The 22,950-nt window shown below is 41.0% G+C and overlaps 2 protein-coding genes across 4 annotated transcripts in view; both read right to left on the minus strand.

Moving 5' to 3' along the window:
* Positions 1-22,950, minus strand: part of Bbof1 (basal body orientation factor 1) — a 31,058-nt gene that overhangs the window by 4,069 nt on the left and 4,039 nt on the right. Inside the window, exons 3-11 of one of the 3 annotated variants that reach the window (XM_075947872.1) lie at positions 22,020-22,085; positions 20,268-20,411; positions 13,255-13,335; positions 9,657-9,727; positions 6,732-6,876; positions 4,518-5,011; positions 3,154-3,255; positions 513-587; positions 241-355 (exon numbers count right to left, since the gene is read on the minus strand). In XM_075947872.1, coding sequence (XP_075803987.1) covers positions 241-355; positions 513-587; positions 3,154-3,255; positions 4,518-5,011; positions 6,732-6,876; positions 9,657-9,727; positions 13,255-13,335; positions 20,268-20,411; positions 22,020-22,085 — 1,293 coding nt within the window. The remainder of the gene's footprint in view (positions 1-240; positions 356-512; positions 588-3,153; positions 3,256-4,517; positions 5,012-6,731; positions 6,877-9,656; positions 9,728-13,254; positions 13,336-20,267; positions 20,412-22,019; positions 22,086-22,950) is intronic. The other 2 variants (XM_075947874.1, XM_075947873.1) reach the window with 2 other exon arrangements.
* LOC142834917 (E3 ubiquitin-protein ligase RNF113A) lies at positions 16,195-20,406 on the minus strand. Its single transcript, XM_075947884.1, has 2 exons — positions 20,268-20,406; positions 16,195-17,680 (listed from the first exon to the last, which is right to left on the minus strand). The coding sequence occupies exon 2, from the start codon at positions 17,567-17,569 to the stop codon at positions 16,430-16,432; it is 1,140 nt and encodes a 379-aa protein (XP_075803999.1). The 5' UTR covers positions 17,570-17,680; positions 20,268-20,406; the 3' UTR covers positions 16,195-16,429.

Here is a 22,950-nt window from a genome sequence, read left to right on the forward strand (position 1 = left end):
TTACCAGCACTGAAAACAGTAATGCAATACACATTTTGACTAAGCCGCCTATTTCAGAAAGAAATCTATAGGTTCTTCAGGTACATATAATATGCCTTATTAGTATGGACATTGTTATAAAATTTTCTATGGTCTCTTCCTTAAGAGCTGCTTGGGTAGTAGAGAACTGTGAACTAGCCAGACATCATATAGTGAAAGGTAACAATGGTGTATTGTCTGATTAGATAGCAGATTCCTTACTCTGTCAAAGTCCTGTAATCCTTTAGAAATAACACCAGGTGACATCATTTTATTGGAGTCTGATACTGGAGCTCGCTGGGTGATGAAGGTTTGATCTGGAAGGTTAATTTCATCCCTATAATGACAAAATAGTGCTGTCAACAGTCATACATGGAATTTGGTTCAGAACAACAGACTTGCTAAATCATTCTCACTTAACTCCAGCTATAAAATATCCACAAGGGACACTGCGATCAGGCTTTTGTTCATAACTCTGGCAGGAGAACTCTTACCTAGTTTCTTTCATTTCTTCACTGTCAGGAATAATATGGTCTGGAACAGGAGGCTTAGAGCTCTGCTTGTATTTCCTGTGATGGATAAACATCAATAAACAAATGAGGCATGTCTTCTTGTGCCTTCCTGTTTCAATACCCTTAAAATGAGTCAAATTTCAGTTAGATAAGGTTTCCATTTTAAGAATGAGTTTTATACACACTATATATATATATATATATATATATATATGCACACATATAAATAAAACAAATATATAAAAATACATATAAATAAATATATAAGCAAACATACAGTTTATTTTGGTTTTGGTTTTTTGTTTGTTTTTGTTTTTTTAAGACAGGGTTTCTCTGTGTAACAGCTCTTGCTGTCCTAGAACTCTGTAAACCAAGTGGCCTTGAACTCAGAGATCTACCTGCCTCTGCTTCCCAAGTGCTGGAATTAAAGGCATGTGCCACCATTGCCTGGCTAAAATGTGATATATTAAGTAATGGAATATAATAGCTTAGAGTTAAGACATGTTGAATTCCAGAAACAAATATCTATGGAGAGAACCATAATGGAGGTCCTCATGTCATGTCATGGACAGTGAGTAATGACTAAAGGCGAGGCTGAATGAGAGAACTGATCAAACACCCAGGACGTTCCCTTCCCACAGTGGGTCCGTGGGTAAAAGTACTTGTTGCAAAAGCAAGAAGACATGAGTTCAAATCTAGCATTTGGAGGAGGATACAGGTAGATCCTGAGAACTAAACAACAAAAAAGAATTTATGTCAAGTGAATGGTTTTCGGTTGTTCTGAGATAGAGTTGGCTTCCAGTTCAACATGAATCTAAGGATGAACTGAACTCCTGATCCTCCTTCTTCAACCTCTGGAGATAAGAAGAATTATATAGATTGGGGAATCTGTCTTCATTGTGAAGATCAAGAAAGTTCTGACAAAGGAAAAGCTTGAGCCAATAATACCCAAGTTAACATACAGAAAGGGTAAAGAGCAACTTCAGGGCACATATAAACACAGACACACACAGACCCTCAAGACACAGAAGTTAGCCAGTGGTAACAGGCGCAATATACTTCAGAAAGTGTAGGAATGTAATTGATTCATTATTCTGAATGAGTGAGCTTATAGAGATCAAGTGCTATGGAATAATCCTTCGATACACTATGAAGATATATTACTCTCATTGGTTAATAAAGAACTGACTGGCCAGTAGCCACACAGGAAGTATAGGTGGGACAGCCAAATTGAGAATGCTGGGAGAAAGAAGGGTAGAGTCACCAGGAGACACAGAGAGAGCAGACATGCTGAGGACAGGTAAAGCCACAAGCCACATGGAAATACATAGATTAATAGAAATGGGTTAATTTAAGTTGTAAGAACTAGTTAATAATAAGCCTGAGCTATCGGCCAAGCATTCATAATTTATATTAGGTCTCTTGTGGTTATTTAGGGGCACCTGCCAGGATACAGGAAATCTCCCCCTACAATAAAGAATATCATATGTTGACTTCTCAAGAAAGTCACAAACGCCACTTCTAAACTTGACTTAAGCAAGTGTGAAAAAAATAGCATATACTTATTCAAATGGTGGCAACAATTAATACTCTAGTAGTAGTTAAACATGAAAGAAATCCTTAGTAAAACACTAATAGTGCCTAAATGATTGCTAAGTCATTTATTTTAGCTGTTTACTGTTTATACTCTATGTAGGTCAATTACAAAAGACTTGTTGAATTCACAGTTATACATAGTCAATTGTGAACTTTTACTAAGTTCCTAATTGTTACTATTCTAACTTGAGGTGGAGGCAGATAAGGAGTTCAAGACTAGCCTGGGGGCTGGAGAGATGGCTCAGAGGTTAAGAGCACTGGCTGCTCTTCCAGAGGTCCTGAGTTCAATTCCCAGCAACCACATGGTGGCTCACAACCATCTGTAATGAGATCTGGCGCCCTCCTCTGGGGTGCGGGAATATATCGAGGCAGAATGTTGTATACATAATAAATAAATAAAAATCTTTAAGACTAGCCTGGGTGACAAAGTGAGACAGAAGCAACCCGAGCTACATGACACTTTGCTACAAAACAAAAAACATCAGCCTAAAATAATTTGTTCATCTCTGCAAATCAATGTAGGCTCAACAGTTAAGTTTTCCTGAAGGTGGGGCTGGAGAGATGGCTCAGTAGTTGGGAGCACAGGCTGCTCTCCCAGAGGTCCTGAGTTCAATTCTCAGCAACTACAAGGTTTTTCACAACCACCTGTAATGAGATCTGGTGCCCTCTTCTGACCTGCAGATGTACATGCAGGCAGAACACTGTACATAATAAATAAGTCTTTGAAAAAAAAAAAAGTTTCCCTGAAGGTGCCGGCCATTCAGCCCATCAGTGATCCTTAGGAAGCATCACCTTAAATGTCTGAGATTTATTTTCTCTCTCCCATTTCCACATCTCCTTTAGTTTTTGTGTTTATTCGTTCATCTCCCAGTCTTTGTCTATAAGAGTTGCAACAGCTGAGCAAGTAGCTAAGGCCTTTCTGGTTCTTTAATGTATTTATGTAATTCTCAATAGCAATACAGTCATTGTTCCCATGTGGCTTCTAGGTTTGATAACCTGACATTTCATTACAAGAATGGGAAATTACCTCGCAGCAAAACCATTCATTTTTGCAAAGAGCAATCTTAAGACTTTCTCCTTTTGCTCCCAGGTCAAATCTCTAATATCCACATTTTTTTGAGTACTTGGCCTGAAAAATTAAAAAAAAAAAGGTGAAAAATGTGACCAAAGTAAACTGACCAGATAATATATAATGATTTCAAAGCCAACTGTGCACATTACAAAATTATAACTTGAAAAGGGTCATCAGCACGCTAGCCAATGCAAAATGTTCTGTTGTCATGAAGTGAAGTAAGAAACACACGTGTACTGTGATCTGAACTGGCAGGTTACAGTGGGCAGACTACAATGCTGAAGAGAAACTGGATATACCTCTGATACAGTCTAAGCTGCCTCGGACATCCCACTTTCTATGGTAGGAGTAAATCTTTAGATATTTGGAAATTTTGAGACTTTTGGTTAATAGTGATGTAGGGGCACTACTGAATGCCCTCCAATCCATGGAACATTTCTGCATGACAGTAGTTAACTACAAAGAATTATATTTATTTCTTAAAAATTATATAATTGTTGTTACCTATTAATTTTATATCAAAATAGTAAAGGAATAGCATAAAAGGAATTGAAAAAGTATGCTTATTAAAAATGTTTAAACTAGGCTGATGTGGTGGTGCATGCCTGCAGTCCCAGCACTTGGGAGGCAGAAGCAGGTGACCTTTGTGAGTTTGAGGCCAGCCTGGTCTACAGAGACAGTTCCAGGGCAGCCAGAGCTGCATAGAGAGACCCTGTTTCAAGAAAGAAAAAAAAAAGTTTAACCTAATCTAATAAAGACTTTTCAACAAATTTCCAATTTATAAAAACTAAGATAAAGTAAGAGACATTACAATGATGTCATTAAGCACAAAATAATAGCCACCTTGCTGGGCGAAGGTGGTGCACGCCTTTAATCCCAGCACTCGGGAGGCAGAGGCAGGCGGATCTCTGTGAATTTGAGACCAGCCTGGTCTACAGAGCTAGTTCCAGGACAGGCTCCAAAGCCACAGAGAAACCTTGTCTCGAAAAACCAAAATAATAATATTAATAGCCACCTTTACAAATGTCTGTCATGAGAAAAATGGGGATGGCTGCTAAAAACACACACAGCCTACACACTATGCCAGTACAGGGGCTATGAAGATAAGTCAGTTCCTGTCCTCAAGTAGCTTACTACAAAATCTAAAATCTGTCCAACAGACTGAATCTGCTCTTTTCTAGAGGAAAGAAGACAGGCTATAGCCTAAGCCAGGAATTTCTGTCTGTCCTGTGCTAGGACCTGCTGAGTTTTCCCTTTTTTTTTTAAAGGATAAGAAAACAAGGACACAAAAAGACAATATATCACAGTGCCATTAGTACCATTTTTCAGCCTCCATGAGATCCTGATTCACACTATTGGTACTGTGCTCTTTGCCATCAAAGGTCCTGATTTTAGGATACTCCGTTCTTCCCTCACATGCTGATCTCATTTTTAAATTGAAAGCAGCCTGTGCTATGTGCTTGTATTGCTTCCTGTTGATGAGAATCTGCTCCTTCACTTGGTATAGAGCATCGAGAAAGAACTGTTCCACTTCTGTCCTCTCGTCCAGGATGTTCTTAGCCAGCTTCTTCACTCGATTCATTTCCCTGTCCTTCATCTCAAGAAGCTGCTGCAGCTTGTCAATTTCTACCTGACCTGCTTGGTTCTCTATAATTGCCTTTTGCTGCAGTTTCAAAACTTCAGCCTCAAACTCCGTGGTCATACAGGTCAGAGCGTTCTCCAAGCTTACCACCTTCTTCTGAAGAGTTTGGATTTGTGATTTCTGCTGGGTAAGTTGCATAATCTTTTCCTTAACCAATAGCTCGTTGATTTCCTAAAAAACAGAAAGTAGGGGTTTTTTTTCTTTAAATATTCTAGAACTTAAAAGTCCCTCAATAATTTTTTAAAATTTTATTTATTCATATTTTAAGTATACTCTGCATGTATACCTGCACACAAGAAGAAGGCATTGAGTCGTATTACAGATGGTTGTGAGGAACCATGTGGTTGCTGGGAGTTGAACTCAGGACCTCTGGAAGAGGAGCCAGTGCTCTTAACTGCTGAGCCACCTCTCCAGCCTCCCTTAATATGTTCTGTTACCTAAGGGGATCTGAGCTTCATGTTAGGCTGAGGCAATTATTTTGATATCTCTGTGGGCAGAAAAACATCTTTAGATCCTTGCCTAGGCTTGTGAAAGCAATCAGCTGATTTTATTAATTAGGAAACTTACAAACTTCCTCTATAATTCCTTTTTCCCTTTTTTTCCTGCCATAAGAGGGCACCAGATCTCATTATAGATGGTTGTGAGCCACCATATGGTTGCTGGGAATGGAACTCAGGACCTCTGGAAGAGCAGTGCTCTTAACCACTGAGCCATCTCTTCGGCCCCCCTCTATAATTCTTACAAGGATATATATTATTAAAATCAATAAAATTGTGCAAAACCACTGGCAAGTCTATAAAGAAAACTGTAGCAGATTCCTAGTTGTCTATCCTAATGTCCATTTTCTCTCTCCCTCAAGTCAGTTGAAAATTCCAGGGTCTCTTGCAGTTCAGAAAGGACAGGTTGCAATATAAGAGAATTTGGGGGGGGGTTGCTTGCTTTTTTTCCCCCAGACAGAGTTCTCTGTGTAGCCCTGCCTGACCTTGAACTCTTTCTCTGAAGACCGGGCTGGCCTAGAACTCAAGAGATCCAACTGCTCTGCTCTCAAGGGCTGGAATTAAAGGAATGTGCCATCACCACCCAGCTGAGATAGAAGAAATAGGACACTTGGCAAGATTTTTAACAGAGCCATTTTTTGTTGCTTTGTTTTTGTTTCTTATCTTCCCTCCTGTTGTCTGGAGTAACCTTTAGGTCTCTTGTCAGCTACTCTGGCTACGGGGTACTCAACAGACACAAACACTAAAATGAAAAAATGTTTAAGAGTAAGAAAGATGTCTTGGCAGTAAAGAAGAGCACTTGCTATTCTTGTAGAGGAACCAGGTTTGGATCCCAGCACTCACATGGCAGCTCACCACTGTCTGTAACCCTAGTCCCATAGGATCTGAAATTTTCTTTTGGCCTCCACAGATACTGCATGCAAATGGTGCACAGACACGCATACAACAGGCAAAACAACATACACACAAAATAAAAATACAACTTTTTCCAATATGCTACAGAGAATTAAAGAAGACAATCCTAATCTGAATTGCTTCCCTTCAAGCTTCCTTTAGGATGCTTTATGTTGTGATACCACTAATGTGAGGTCAGTTACAGACAAATTAATTCCTAAATGATTTAGGATCCAACAATAAACAAAACCAAATGAGTATTCTAAGGTATTAGAGGAGGAGAAGGTGAGAATTATGTTTTTATTTCTGATGTATTTGCAAAATAATGCCTAACATGTCTATAAAGTCATTTAGTAATTAATCTTTTCAAATAATACAATTATCAAGACAGAAGGAAAACAGCACTACTACCTTATCTATCATTATTATGCTTGATTCTTGGTATTTACCAATATAATTCTTAAAAAAAAAGGAATGAAAATCTAAATGAGAGTGGGAACCTTTTGATGTAAAAGGCAGGAATGACTTTCTTGTAACTTCTTGGAGTTTTTCTGTCGCACTTCAGCTTCCTTCAAGTGGTATGTAAGCGCCTTGTGAAGATACACGTTCTCTTTGAAAACATTTCTCCCAGCACTGTTCAACTGCCTGAAAGATAGATAGATTTAAGAACCCAAAATATAGGCTCAAGATTCTTGTATATGGTGGGGGGGCAGGAGGGTGAGTCAGGGTTACTCTATGTAGACCAGGCTGGCCACAAAATCACAGAGATCCATATGTCGCTGCCTCTAGAGTGCTGGAATTAAAAGTAGGCATCACCGCACCTGGCTCATGCCTAAGTTTTAAGTACTAGGGAACAATGTCAGCTTTATCCTCCAAACATTATACTGACCACCACTAGGCCGGGTAGGTGAGTGAGAGAATACTTGCTTAGCATGTGAGAGTCCCTGGAATTAACTTCGAGAGCACCAGAGTTTGGGGGAGAGCAGAACACCGGAAACATATGACACTACCACAATTTAGCCTATGAGTAACCACTCAATAGGTAGATGGTGACTTTGTGACTAAGTTCTTCCTCAGCAATAAGGAAAAATCTATGTGTTAGCTGGCCACGATTGTACAAGTTGTTTGACAACTTGAGCTATAGCAAGAACCTGTCTCTAAAAGAAAAAAAAAACCAGGAATAGTGGCATCCCTTTAATCCTAGCTATTCAGGAAGCTGAGCAGGAGGCTGACAAGTCCATGCCTGCTTGGGCCACCTATCCTGTATAAGGCTGGCCTTAGCAATTAAGCAAGACTATTTCAAAAAGTGAAGGGAGCTTTGGGGTGTAGTGCAGTGGTAGAATGGATGTGCACGCCTGGGTTTTCAATCTCTAGCATCTCACACGCAGTGATGTGGCACCAGTTTCCCATGCCCTCCTCTATCCATGTCATATGATGACCTATAGAACTCCAAGGTCACAGAGGTACAAGATGGTAGCAGCCCAAGTTCCCGCATCACCACCTGAAGAAAGCTGCCAGACTCATCATTACATTAACAAGAAATAAACCATCAAGACCTGGGGTTCATTGTTAACATAAACACACTCTAGCGTTATTACATAAATATATATATAATCTGACAATCCCACAAAGTTGCTCAATGGCCCTACTTTAGGTGTGTTTGGAATGGCCTCACTGTGCAGTCTAGGCTGGCTTAGAATAGGTGATACTCCTCCCTCAGCCTCCTGAGTACTGGGATTATTTTAAGTGTGTGCCACCATATCTGGATGGCCTATTTTTTTTTCATGAAATTTATTTTCTTAAGAATTCTTCCAGGGGCTGGAGAGATGGCTCAGCGGTTAAGAGCATTGCCTGCTCTTCCAAAGGTCCTGAGTTCAATTCCCAGCAACCACATGGTGGCTCACAACCATCTGTAATGAGATCTGGCGCCCTCTTCTGGCCTTCAAGCATACACACAAAAAGAATATTGCATAATAAATAAATAAATAAATAAATAAATAAATATTTTTTAAAAAAGAATTCTTCCAACAAGCCAGGTATTCCTAGCACTTGGGAGGCAGAGGCAGGTGGATCTCTGTGAGTGTGATGCCAGCCTGGTCTACAGAGTAGTTTCGGGACAGCCAAAGCTACACAAAGATACCCTGTCTCAAAAAAAAATATTCCAATGAGGCCAGTGAGATAGCTCCATGTTGGTAGAGGCAGCTCCATGTTGGTATAGAGGCACTTGCCAACAATCCGAAATGACCTGAGTTCTATCCTGAGAAACGTGATGGAAGAGAGAACCAACTTCCTGCAAGTTGTCTGACTTCCACACTCAAATTATGGCACTACTATGCCCTCAAATATGCCTACCTACCTAAGTAAATAAAATAATTTTTAAAATAAATTTTCTAGTAGTTAATCATCATGCAAGTAGGTAGTCAGGATATAACTTCAAATACTAGGTTATTGCTACTATATCATGTTATGGAAAGGATGGAGCATAAAGGGTAGGGGATATGAAGAATGTTGTGCTTTCCTGTTGCTTTAAGGGACAAGCCAAGCCCACTCCCATTACCTCTGACCTGCCCACCGCCATCTTGGGCCCTTTCTTTTCTGCTTCCTTGACGTGCGCTTTTTATTATAAGGAAGACCTGGGAATGTTATGGTTTTGGTCCCTTTAAGAGACAAGCCACACCCATTCCCCACCCCATCTGCTGAGGCAGGCTGATCTTCAGCTTCCGGCCTGAGCTCGCTCTCTTTTCCATCTTCCTCTCGGAGAGGCAGCTTCACTTCTGCCTCTCTTCCCACTTCTCTGCTTCCCCCTTCTCTGTCTCTTTCTCCTCTTCTCTCTCTCTCTCTCTCTCTCTCTCTCTCTCTCTCTCTCTCTCTCCCTCCCTCCCTCCCTCCCTCTCTCTCTCCCTCTCTCTCTGTCCCCCCCTTCACCCTTCCTCCTCCATAACTCCCTGAATAAACATTCAACCTCACCCTGCATGCCCTGTCTGTCCATGTTTCTGTCTTCTGCCCACCTGCTGCCTGCCCACCCGCCATGTGTCTCCCTGCCTGGGACCAGCCATTGCTCAGGGACCAGCAGCTGTCTCTACCTGGGACTGGCTGCTCCCAGGGCCCGCTGTCTGCCACCACATGGCCCGCCACCACATGGCCTGCCACCACATGGCCCACCACCACTGCTAGGGCCACCGCTCTGGGACTGGCAGCCATTTCTGCCTGGGACTGGCTGCTCCCAGGGCCCGCTGCCTGCCACCACATGGCCCGCCGCCACCATTTGGGACCTACAGCATTTCTGCTGCCTACTGCTGCGGGGATCTTGGAGCATTTTTAAAAAAGAATAACAAAGAGGATACAGGTAGACAAAATATTTAAAGCAAATTTGCCAAGAGACAAAGGAAGGTAAGAATAAAATAGAGGAAGCAACCGGCTCTTACACCACAGCTTCATGGTGGGCTCTCTCAGCCAGCATTATTATCCTCTTCTCAGCCTCTTGTTCCAGACGGTGCTAAAAAACACAATATGGGAGGCTTAAATACAAAACCATACATACATACATACACATATATATATATATAATTGATATTTATTGAGCTCTACATTTTTCTCTGCTCCCCTCCCTGCCTCTCCCCTCTCCCCTTCAATCCTCCCCCAAGGTCCCCATACTCCCAATTTACTCAGGAGATCTTGTCTTTTTATAATTTCTACTTCCCATGTAGATTAAATCTATGTAAATCTCTCTTAGTGTCTGCATTGTTGTCTAAGTTCTCTGGGATTGTGGTTTGTAGGCTGGCTTTGTTTGCTTTATGTTTAAAAAACCACCTATGAGTGAGTACATGTGATAACTGTCTTTCTGTGTCTGGGTTACCTCACTCAAAATAATGTTTTCTAGTCCCATCCATTTTCCTGCAAAATTCAAGCTGTCGTTATTTTTTTCTGCTGTGTAGTACTCCATTGTGTAAATGTACCACATTTTTCTTATCCACTCTTCGGTCGAGGGGCATTTAGGTTGTTTCCAGGTTCTGGCTATGACAAACAAAGCTGCTATGAACATAGTTGAGCACATGTCCTTGTGGCACGATTGAGCATCCTTTGGATATATGCCCAAAAGTGGTATTACTGGGTCTTGAGGAAGGTTGTTTCCTAATTTTCTGAGAACTCGCCACACTGACATCCAAAGGGCTGTACCAGCTTGCACTCCCACCAGCATTTGCAGAAGTGTTCCCTTTTCCCCACAACCTCTCCAGCATAAGTTGTCATCAGTGTTTTTGATCTTGGCCATTCTTACAGGTGTAAGATGGAATCTCAGTTGTTTTGATTTGCATTTCTCTAATGACTAAGGATGACTAAAGATGCAAAACCATACTTCTAAAACAAATATTTCATATCACAAAATAATTTCTTCAGCATCAAACAGAGTTCTTTGTTTGGGAGCTGGAGAAGATTCTTCAGTGCTTAAAAACCCTTACTGCTCTTACGCTGGACTGGGTTCGGTTCCTAGCACCTACGTGGTCGCTCACAACAATCTATGACTCCAATTCCAGGGATCTGAAACCTCTTCCAACATCCATAGGCCCCTAAACATGCATGTACTCAGCACATACACATAAAATTAAATAGATTTTAAAAAATATTCCTGTTCTTGTGACCTGATATAAAGAACTCTTAATTACTGTTGGATAAAAGAGGCAGCTAGAGGATAATATGGGGTTGGAGGGAAGGCTCAGTGGTAGAGAGCTCTGGCTGCTCTTCTAGAGGCCTGGGGTTCAATTCCCAGCACACAATATGGCAGTCCACGGTTGTCTGTAACTCCAGTTTAGGGGAATCAATGCCCTTTTCTGGCCTTGGTACAAGAGACACAAGTGCACAAACATAGATGCAGGCAAAACACCCATATATATAACTATAAATAATTTAAAAATTTCTCACTGAGGCAGCAATGTAACTATGATGGCTAATCTTGGTTGTCAACTTGGCACCCCTGGAACAAAGGAGCCTCAATTAAAGAACTGCCTCTCTCAGACAGACATGTGGTCATGTCTGTGGGGCATTTTCTGGATTGCTAATTCATGTAAGAGGGCTGAGTCTGCTATGAGCCTGGACTGAAAAAGAAAGATAGCTAGCAGATTGAGCCTGGGAGCAGGCCAATAAGCAGTCTTCCATGGTCTTTGCTTCGGTTTCTGCCCTCACTTCTCTCAAGGTTCTGTGACCTGGGGGGCTGTAAGATGAAATAAACTCTTTCCTTCCCTAGTTGTTTTTTCTTGATGATTAACAGAGCAACAGAAAAGCAAGCTAGCATAATGATATATCCATAAAGCAGGGTAAGACTTAGCACGCAGAGCTGGAAGATGTTTTGCTAAATTAAACATGATAAGTCACTCATTTTAAAATTGTGGGATGTGCAGGGCATGATGGCACACACCTATAATAACAGGCATTCAGGAGGAATCTCTGTGAGTTCAAGACCAGCCTCATCTACATTTTGAGTTCTGGGTGAGTAGAGGCTGCACAGTGAGATCCCATCTCAAAACAACAACAACAACAAATAAAAAAAAAAGAGGGAAATACCAGGCTGAGGACTTAAGCCTTCACAAGTTGGCAGTCCCTCTTTTTTTTTTTTTCTTTTGAGACGGGGTTTCTCTGTGGCTTTGGAGCCTGTCCTAGAACTAGCTCTTGTAGACCAGGCTGGCCTCGAACTCAGAGATCCGCCTGCCTCTACCTCTCAAGTGCTAGAATTAAAGGCGTGCACCACCACCACCCAGCTTGGCAGTCCCTCTTGAGGATATTTCAAGACTCTGACAGAAACAACCTAAGTGCCTATCCACTAACTGATGAATAGATGTGGTATATATATATATATATATATATATATATATATATATATATGAATGTTGAAATGCTGTTGCCATAAAAAAAAAGTGAAATCTGGTCATTTATGACAGCTTTACCAGAACTATAGCTCACTGTGCTAAGTGAAATAAGTAAGGCACAGAAAGACTGTGTGATTTCCCTCAGAAGTATACTCTAAAAAACTTGGTCTCCACCAGGCAGTGGAGGAAACTTTTAATCCCAGCACTCGGGAGGCAGAGACAGGCCGATTTCTGTGAGTTAGAGGCCAGCCTGGTCTACAGAGTGAGTTCCAGGACAGCCAGGGCTACACGGAGAAACCGTCTCAAAAAACAAACAAAGACAAAGGTTGACTTCTGGCTGGAAGTATAACTCAGTGGTAGAGTGCTTGCCTACCACGTGTAATGTCCTATGTTTAATCACAGCACCACAAAGTAGGTAAATGGAAGATAGTTAAACTCATGGGAGTTAAGATAGGAATGGTCGTTATGGAGGCCAGGGACAGCGAAGAGGGTGTCTTAGGGTTTCTGTTGCCTTCTGACTTCTGGGATTAAAGGTGTGCAACACTACCACCAAGTCAAATTTTGTTTTTATGTATGAATTAAAAATTAAAGGAGCTGGGCAGTGGTGGCACACGCCTTTAATCCCAGTACTCGGGAGGCAGAGGCAGGTGGATCTCTGTGAGTTCGAGGCCAGTCTGGTCTACAGAGTTAGTTCCAGGACAGGCCCCAAAGCTACAGAGAAACCCTGTGTTGAAAAATAAAACAAAAACAAACAAACAAACAAAAAACTGAAAAAAAATTAGACACTGAGTTTTAAAGAATGTAAAGATAGTTTTTCCTCATTTGTATTCTATTTTTTTTCTTTTCTTTTTCTTTTTGATACAAGTCTTAGCTCAAAGCTAGCTTTGGACTCAAGATCCTCCTGCCTCAGCATCTTTTTTTTATTTCATTTATTTAATTAATTAATTTATTTATTTATTAAAGATTTCTGCCTTCTCCCCGCCACCGCCTCCCATTTCCCTCCCCCTCCCTGCCTCAGCATCTTAAGTGCATACCACTACACTTATTTTCTGCTACTTGATAACATTTTCTAGATGATACCAATGGAATATTGGAATGCTCAGAATGCATATAAACATACTTTTTTCTAGTAAACAAAGCATTTCTTAACACTAATATTCTATACCTTTTCTTCAAAAAATCTGCCTTCTAGTCTTCTAAGAGTCTCCTGATGATTTTTCTCTGAGTTTCTTAAATTTTCTTTCAGCTAAAAAGAGAGAAAAAAAATGGCTCAAAGATTGAATGGGACATATTCAGAGAAAATCATGAAGATACATTGTATATCATATATTCTTGAAACATAAACACAGAATCAAACGTCATCTACTCTGATCACATTTTCCTTAACTATCTATAGATTTACCAGATTGGATTGAGTTTCTTTTCTTTTCTTTTTTTTTGGTTTTTCGAGACAGGGTTTCTCTGTGGTTTTGGAGCCTGTCCGGTAACTAGCTCTTGTAGACCAGGCTGGTCTCGAACTCACAGAGATCCGCCTGCCTCTGCCTCCCAAGTGCTGGGATTAAAGGCGTGCGCCACCACCGCCTGGCTTGGATTGAGTTTCTTAAAGACTTTCCATGAGTAACCATTCCCAGGGCATTCAGATATTTTCTCTTAAGATATACGAAATTCGGAGTCACAAAATACATAGTCTGCAACTATAAAGATGATAACTGCTCAGCAGTTAAAGCACTTCCAAGCAAGAGAAGCAGCTCAGAGCCCTAGAATTCCTGTGCGTGACGGGTGCTGGGCCACCACTCTGGGTTTGATTGAGACTGCCTCAAAGAATAAGGTGAAAGAATGATTGAGGAAGATTCCCTCCCACCTGAGGCCTCCACATACATGTACACACACTAACATAATACACACATGCATAAGAAAAAGGGGAAAAAGGAATAATACAATTATCTCAGGCCCAGTGTGGTGGCACACGCCTTTAATTCCAGCACTTGGGAGGCAGAGGCAGGTGGATCTCTGTAAATTATACTTGGTCTACAGAGCAAGTTCCAGGACAGACAGAGAAACCCTGTCACAACAAAAACAAAACAAAGAATCAAAAAAAATCCCCATAAAAATATTCTCCTGGATGTGTCTATGAAGGTTTTTTTTAGGAAGGTTCAGTGGCTGGTGAGATATCTAAGTGATTACGAGCATTTAATGTTTTTCCAGAGGTTTGGTTTCTAACATCCATGTTTGGTGACTTACAATTGCCTATAATTCCAGCTATTAGCAATCTGACGTCTTCTTTTGGCCTCTATGGGCATACAAACACAGATATACTTAATACACACACATGCACACACAAAATCTTTTAAAAATAGAAAGGTTCGCCTCAAGAGAAGAACCACCCCAAATGTGGGCAGCACTATTCACTAGTTTTGGGTCCAGGATTGAATGTGAGAAGAAAGCAAATGGAGTACCAGCATTTCTCATTCTTTGCTTCTAACTGTGGGCGTGACCAGCTGCTTCGCATTTTTGAGGCCATTACATCCCCAGCATGATGAACTGCACTTAAATTGTAAGCCAAATGTTGCTTTTGTCACAAGTCTTCTTCACAAGGAGAAAAGTACCCAATACATGTAAGATTTAAACAATACAAGTAAAGCATTTAGCACAATAAACATTTAATGGCATAATGTTATCTTCACCTATTATAATTTGCCCTAATATACTAAATCTCCATTTTATTATTTCTTTCAGATGTTCTTTCTTACTGTTTGTATTTGAGTTCTGAAATGGCTTATTTTGTCACACTTTCAAAATTAATGTCAATAAGCCAGTTAATGTATGGTTCGGATACTCCCCACCCAGGTGTCTAGAGATGGAGCTCTGATACATCATAAGACTCCCCAAAATCCATATATCAATAAAAATCTTTCAAAAGATAATTAGTGGGGTCAACAAAATGGCTTAATGGGTAAAGGTACCAAGGAGTCACAGAGTGGAAGAAACTGACTCCCAATTCTATTCTGACTTCTACACACAGATAAATAAACAAAAGTTATGGTGAAAATTAGTAGCTGAGCATAGTGACAAACACTTGTAAGCCCAGCAGTTGTAAGTCTGAGGCAAAAATCCCAAATTCAAGGCCTGCCTGGAGGGGGCTGGAGAGATGGCTCAGTGGTTAAGAGCATTGCCTGCTCTTCCAAAGGTCTTGAGTTCAATTCCCAGCAACCACATAGTGGCTCACAACCATCTGTAATGAGGTCTGGTGCCCTCTTCTGGCCTACAGACATACACACAGACAGAATATTGTATACATAATAAATAAATATATTTTTTTTTAAAAAAGGAAACTTTGGCCTGGCGGTGGTGGCACACGCCTTTAATCCCAGCACTCGGGAGGCAGAGGCAGGCGGATCTCTGTGAGTTCGAGACCAGCCTGGTCTACAGAGCTAGTTCCAGGACAGGCTCCAAAACCACAGAGAAACCCTGTCTCGGAAAAAAAAAAAAAAGGAAAACTTTAAAAAAAAAAAAGGCCTGCCTGGAATATGTAATGAGTTGTAGATCAGTCTGAGACACAGAGAGACTGTCTCAAAACCCCAAACAAAGAGCGACTGAGATGACACAGGAGGAAAAGGGTAAGGGCGTCTGTCACAAGGCTGGCAACTTCCTAAGTTAGTTTTATAAGTACAAGTGGCTAGAGGTGACTCCACAAAGTTGTCTCTGACCTCCCTTACTGCACAAAGGCAGAAGCATTCATACATACACCATACTTACACAACAAAGCACTCATTTCACTTTCAGTGTCTTCTTTAAAATACATGACTTGAATTCCTTTTCCTAAGTTAAATGTCTTCAGACTCTTACAAGTCTATACAAATAAAAATCTCTTACCTAACATAGACATTGCAATTTTAAGTATGTGGGCCCCTCACCTCTGCTTCATTTCTTTCACATTTGAGATTCCACAGAACTGCCCTGGTTTTTTTTCCAGTAACGCAGTAACTTTGCCCTTGAATTTTAAGTGTTCCTAAACAGCCCTCTGAGGAATGCCTAAAACCTACTTCTCCAATAGGTGGCGACATTGTTCTTTTAAAAAGAAAAACCACATCAGGACACTAGAGCATGAACTAGTTATTAATTTATTTTAACTTAGAATGTATAGCTATACACAGGATGGCAGTCTGAGAGTTCCACAAGTCCACTGTACTGATTTAATCTGCAGCATTGTTACATAAAACAAAACTTGGATACTCTTCCTGGAAAATTTAATATTCCTTCAATGTTGGTTGGTTTTTGAGGTGACCAAAACAAAAAGTACTCTGAGATCTGACAAGTATGGAAAACCTAAGTGACGGTAATTAGACTCCATCAGGGTCTTCTGGGGTGGTGGAAGCACCACGCTCTGCTGTTTGATACTTCTCCAGTTTAGCAATCAATTCTTTCGCGGGATTGAAGACCCCATAGGTCTGCTGCTCACAAACATAGCAGCGTGGAGTGGTACGGTAATGCTGCAGGGCACAGGCCTCGCAGAAATAATGCTTACACTTGGTGACAACTGGATTTCGGAAGGTTTGGCGACAGATGAAACATTTGAATGGTATTTCGTCATCATCACTTTCTACTTCGTAGTTTTCATCTTCATACACACCATAACGGCCCTCATCAAGCTCACGTTCTATCTGCCACCCGTGCTTGTAATCTGAACGGTCATGGAGGAATTTGCAGCTGTCTCCAAAGCCACAGAAGCCGGTTTCCTTGTAGTCCTTACAGATGTCAGGCTGGTAATCCCAGCGCACGGTGGCACGTAGATGTTCAGGAGCTCGGATGGGGCCTTTTCTCACCATGCCGGAGGAGGCATTGCCCATGGACGTATCCTTGGGCTTCATGTATTTCTGATAATTATTAATTCCACGATAGATCTTGTCATCCTCCTTGCCTCTCAACTCCTCCTGGATTTTTTGGCTGCGCTCAAAGATGGCCTGTGCGTCTTTCTCCTTTTCTGTGTCCAGCTCGTAGACAGCTGTGGCCCCCATATCTTCCGGCCCCACCGGTTTCGCCGAGCGCGTGGACTTGTAGACTACGCCCAGACTCTCATTCTCGGTCTTCTCCTCCTCTTCGCTGCTCAGATCACGGTAGGCCGCCTTCTGTTTACCACTGCCACTCGTCTTCTGAATCATTGGATTGTGGGTGGCCCGCTTTTTCTCTGGTCTCACCACTGCGCAGCTCTCGTCGCTACTGCTTCCGCTTTCCCCAGAGTCGGGGTCGCACACTGGCCGCTTCCGGCGGCCAGCACTCCCTTTCCGCCCGGGCTTTTTGAAGAGGAAAGAGCACACCTGGTCCGCCGACTTTCCCTGAGAAACTTGCTCTGCCATCTTCGACTTCCGAGCGCTGAAACGGCTAGCAGAATCTACGGGATGCTGGGTGGCGCGGGATACTACGTCATTCGCAGCTACGTCACTACAGAGCCGCACTCTGGGGCCGAGAACGTCAGAGCGCATGCACCAGTCAGCAAAGGTTTAAGAAAAAGATGCCCTCAGTCTTTAGTTAAATGCTGTTGTGCTTCTTGTTTTGCAATGAATACAAAATTTCCGGCTCAAAGAATTTACAATCTAGTAGGGAAGATAAGGTAAATCAAGATGTGTTCTGTATCAAATCCCATGGGAAGACAGAAGGAATCTTAAACAGGACTCTAGGGGAAGGCCTGGGGAGAAAGTGCATTTAAGGTAAGCCTTTGAAGGCTAGGAGAAATTTTAATGGATAGAGATCTATCAGAAATCTATTAAAATAAAATATTCTGAACAAAGCAAGAAAGACAGAACTGGAGTGTAGCTGATAGATTGCTTCTCAAGCATGCCCAAGGCACTGACTTCAAGCACAAATAAAGGAGAAGACTTAAAAGTTATGTGAATATCCAATTTGGGTAAATTAATGGATAAAAGACCATGTAGTGGTATAAGTGTATTGTTATAAAAGATTAAAATTTAATTTAAGATGGGCATGGTGATGCACACTTTTGATCTCAGCACTTGCAAGACAGAGGTCAGTAGACTTCTGTGAGTTCCAGTCTGGCCTGGTCTACAAAATGATTTCCAGGACAGCCAGAGCTGTTACAAAGAGAAACCCTGTCTCAAAAAACAAAAACAGGCAGGGCAGTGGTGGCACATGCCTTTAATCCCAACACATGGGAGGCAGAGGCAGGTGGAGCTCTGTGAGTTTGAGGCCAGCCTGGTTTACCAGGCTAGTTCCAGGACAGACTCCAAAGATACAGAGAAACCTTGTCTCAAAAAAACAAAAACAAAAAAATAAAAAAAAGGAAAGAAAAATAGAAACAAAAAATTAAAATTAGATAGGTGTACAGTCTTAACTTACATATTAGGCTGCTTAGACAATATGCTCTTTACAGCTGAGAAATATAGATTCTTGAGGGAAGTGATCAGATCATCAGAACTGATATTTTAAAGATTCCTAATGGAATTGAGGCATTCCTGTAATCCCAATACATGGGAGGCAGAGGCAAGATCAGCTCAGAGCCACCCTGGGCTACATGAGACCTTTCTCAAAATAAAATTAAGGTGGGGCTTACAGAGATGATTCAAAGATTAATAGCATGTATTGCTCTTGCAGAAGATCTGAGTTCAGTTCCCAATACCAACATAAGTTGGCTAACAACTGCCTATAACTCCAGCTCCAAAGGCTCCAAAACTCTTCTAGCTTCTTTGGGTACATGCACACATGTGCACACACCCAACACCTATACACATAACTAAAAATAAAATCTGAAGGAAAAAAGTGAAAACAAAATAATTTGGGAGGCTTATGCCTGTAATCCTAGCACCTGAGAGGTTGAGGCAGGGATGTTGTAACAAGCATGAGGCCAGTCTGGGTATACAGAAAGTTCCAGGCCAGCCTTTATATAACAAGATTGTGTCTCAAGCAACCTAAACAGTCCTGCTGCTGCTGTGTATACTTAGGGTTATAAGGGTGTATGGTGGTTACAATTCTTTGACACTATCTTCAAGTGATGGAACCTGGTTTCCACCCCTAAAATGTGGACCTGATTTAGAGACTCTCCAGAAATGTTGATATACCACTGGAAACGATGTCATGAGGAAAGCTGCTGGGCTGGGGTCCAGGTCAATAGTAGAGTGCTTTCAACACACACACACACACACACACACACACACACACACACACACACACATGAAGATAGCTTCTGCACAGCTCTTGAATTATTCACTCTCAATGTTACCCACCAACATATAACTAGGACACTCAAGCAGCTTACCGAGTGTCCAGGTGAATGATGCTGAGGCCTACCGTCTGTCACTGACAACACCTGCACAGCCATATGAATGTGCCAATTTGGAAGCAAATTCTTAAGCTTTAATCAAGCATTCAGATGATTCTATCCCTAGCTATACCATGGAAATCAGAAAATAGCATAAAACAGGCCTTTCAGGAAACTTCAGTGTTCCTCACCTCATTCAACCCTACCCATACAGCCTTCTTATTTTTCTTAAAATGTCTCTCATCCTAAATACATTTTCCTGTGGAACTCTCCTACTGACAATTCCTAATGACATATATGTAGTTTAACTACTAATATGATAGGTGTCTTGGCTGAGATTTGCCAAGTTCACAAATCAATGCCTAGAAAGAAAAAAGCGTTGTCAGGCAGGTGAACGGACTCAGCAGATAAGGGTGTTTGCCACCAAGCCTGACCATCTGAGTTGACCTCTGAAACCTACGTGGTAGAAGGAAAGGACTGACTACAAGATGACCTCCTCTCACCTCCACACAGATACACTCCACACACAAACACATATATAGAAAATAGACATACAGATAACATAAAAATATATACAACAGATGAAATATTTTCCTTTTTTTCTCTAAAATATCATGATTTTTCTCAGGAATAAATGTGAGAACTTTTCTGGGGGGCATTAAGTTGTTAATCCAATCTTCTTAATGAGAGACAGTTCACTGAACTTACTGCTTTTTCAGTGACAGGTTTAGTTCCCAGCAGCAACGTGGTGGCTCACAACCTTCAGTCAGTCTAGTTCCAGGGAATCCAGCATCCTTTTCTGGCCTCCTCCAGCCCCAGCAATACATGCAGCATACTTAAATTCATACAGGCAAATATGCACATACATAAATCCTTTTTTTAAAAGAAGAAGAAACAAAGAAATTTACCTCATCTAATTCTTTTTCCACTTGGATTTTTCTCCTCTGGAATTGTTTTATTGTCTTTAACTCTGTCTGAATCATGCCAATTTCTTTGGCTTTTTGATAAAACTGTCCCTCCAACTCATTTATTTGCATAGTATACTTTTGTTCCTGTATTCAAAAAAAAAAGTAAATGAGTTAAGAAAAACAAATGTTCCACAGAACCATGCTTTATCTGAGGCCTGAGCCATTATGTATCTTCTCAAAAGAACTGTTCCACCTCTATTTTGCATAAAGCTATAATTTTTGCACAAAATTTTAATTCCTGTAAAATAATGCCAGTGGGCCTTAAATAAGAAAAAAAATTCAGGAATCTGGTTTTTTGTTTGTTTGTTTGATTTTTGAGACAGGGTTTCTCTGTAGCTTTGAAGCCTGTCCTGGAACGAGTTCTTGTAGACCAGGCCGGCCTTGAACTCACAAAGATCCACCTGCCTCTGCCTCCCAAGTGCTGGGATTAAAGGTGTGTGCCACCACGCCAGGCGTTTTTTGTTTTTTGTCTATGTAGCTCAGAAAGTAGAATGTGTGGTTAGTATGTGAAACCCTGGTTCAGACCCCAGAAGAAAGTAAAACCCAAATCAAATAAGACACCTCTAAAATTCAAAGCTTCTGGGTTTGGTTGGCAAGACAATCTTACAGAAAGGAATTTCATATTATATTTAAGACAGGGTCTTCCCACTTGCTTCCCTTCAACTTCCTTAGCCTCCCATTACTGTGCCCTTGAACTATGTAGCCTAGGCTAGTTTTGAACTCTCAGCAATCCTCCTGCCTCAGCCTCCTGAATGCTAGAATTGCAGAATGAGCCACCACACCTGGTTTTCACCTAGTTTTAAAAAAAAGCAGTAGTGTTGAATTAAAGAAGTGTCATGCATGAAATCCTAGGTTCGATCCTCAACACCACACGGAGGAAATATTTTTGCAGTTTTGATCAGAGACCTTTATTGATATGTATTAGGAGAGAAACCACCTGCCCTCAAAAAGTTTTACATTATTTTGAACTCTTCTAGCAATCTACAGGTGGTGATATTAGTGTTCTGAGATTGTTACTCTAGTAAGCCCTAAGTAATAAGGTAATTATACTGATATCATTTAGAAGTCTCTGTAAGGGATAAAGGTGTATCATACATCAAAATAAAAATCTTGTGTGTGAGTCTGGGTGTGTAACATTAGGTATAACATCTGCCAGCATGAAGAAACCCCTGGGTTTGATCATTAGCACACAACCCAGCCCGATATTCTTGCATCTGTACTCCAAGTATTATTATTCATTTTGGAACTTGATATCCATCTTTTTTGAGAGAAGATCTTGCTATGTTGCCCACGACACTGACCTTGAGAACATCTAAACTCCTAGACTCAAGTAGAACTCCCACTTCAGCCTTTGAAGTAGCTGGTGTGTGCCACATACCCCTATAAGATGCTACTTTTGGACATTTGTATAAACAAGTACATGAGTTTTATATTTGTTCATTTCTTGTTTTGTTTTTGTTAAATATCTGGGGATCAATGCTTCTGAACCCCCCCTTTTCACTCTTTTTAATTTTTTTTTTTTTGTTTTTTTTTGAGTCGGGGTTTCTGTGTGTAACAGTCTTGACTGTGCTAGGATTAAAGGCAGGCATACACTACTTCCTTCCAGCTTCACTTATTGGGCCTAAAATAACCAAACTCACCAGAAATCTGGTTCCCTGATAAGTAAACTATTATGTATATGTAGATACTTACCAATTTTTCCTTCTCTTCTTTGGCTTTTTCCTTTGTTTCAACTAATTGCTGTTTCAGTTTTTCTATCTGTAGAAGACAAAATGCAAGAGTAAGGTGACACAGAATTGCTTTGTGTCCTATTTCTATTCACAAGCTTTATTAATTTATGTAATAGTAAAGACAGTAAGCCAGGAAAGACAGTGAAGAAGGAAGGGACAGGGATTTTCTCATATACTTAATCTGTTATTGACATTTCCGATCTCTAGCTACCATCAGAATTACGTGGATAATTTTTTTGTTGTTATAAAATACACAATATTGGGATGGAGAAATGACTCAGTGACTCAGAGTGTTTACTGCTCTTGCAGAGGACCCAAGCCTAATTCCTAGCACCCACATAGCAGCTCACAACTGCTTATAACTCCAGTACCAGGATCTGATATCTTCTGGCCTCCATACAGACTCCTGCATGGATATGATGCTTAGGCACACACAGATACACATAAAAACCACAACGTTGAATTTACTCTGGCAACCTCTTCTTTTTAAATATGGTTTTTCTAGAAAGGATTTCACTGTATAGTGCTGGCTGTCCTGGATCTCACTGTGTAGACCAGGATGCCCTCAAATTCAGAGATTCACCTGCCTCTGTCTCGTGAGTATTGGGAGTAAATGCATGTGCCGCCACCACCAGGCTCTGTCAACCATTTTTAAGTGCTCTCAGGTAAGTAAGTGGTTCTTGTTCTTGTTACCTAAAAGGTCTTTAGAATTTTTCATTTTGCAATTCTCCTTCTCCTCTCCTCTTTGCCTTTTCTTCTCCTCTTTTCCTCTCCTCATTTTACCTTGTTTCTTAAATCTGAATCCCTTATGTATTTCAAATGACTTGAATCATACAGCATTTGACCACATGTTACTGGTTCATATCATGTAACATAATGTCCCTGAGGTTACT

This window comes from Microtus pennsylvanicus, chromosome 14 (genome assembly GCF_037038515.1).
Source record: "Microtus pennsylvanicus isolate mMicPen1 chromosome 14, mMicPen1.hap1, whole genome shotgun sequence".
NCBI lineage: Eukaryota > Metazoa > Chordata > Mammalia > Rodentia > Cricetidae > Microtus > Microtus pennsylvanicus.

What these genes read in the sequence shown, in the direction of transcription:
- LOC142834917 (XM_075947884.1), bottom strand. Translation starts at nt 17,569, where the DNA reads ATGCGCTCTGACGTTCTCGGCCCCAGAGTGCGGCTCTGTAGTGACGTA.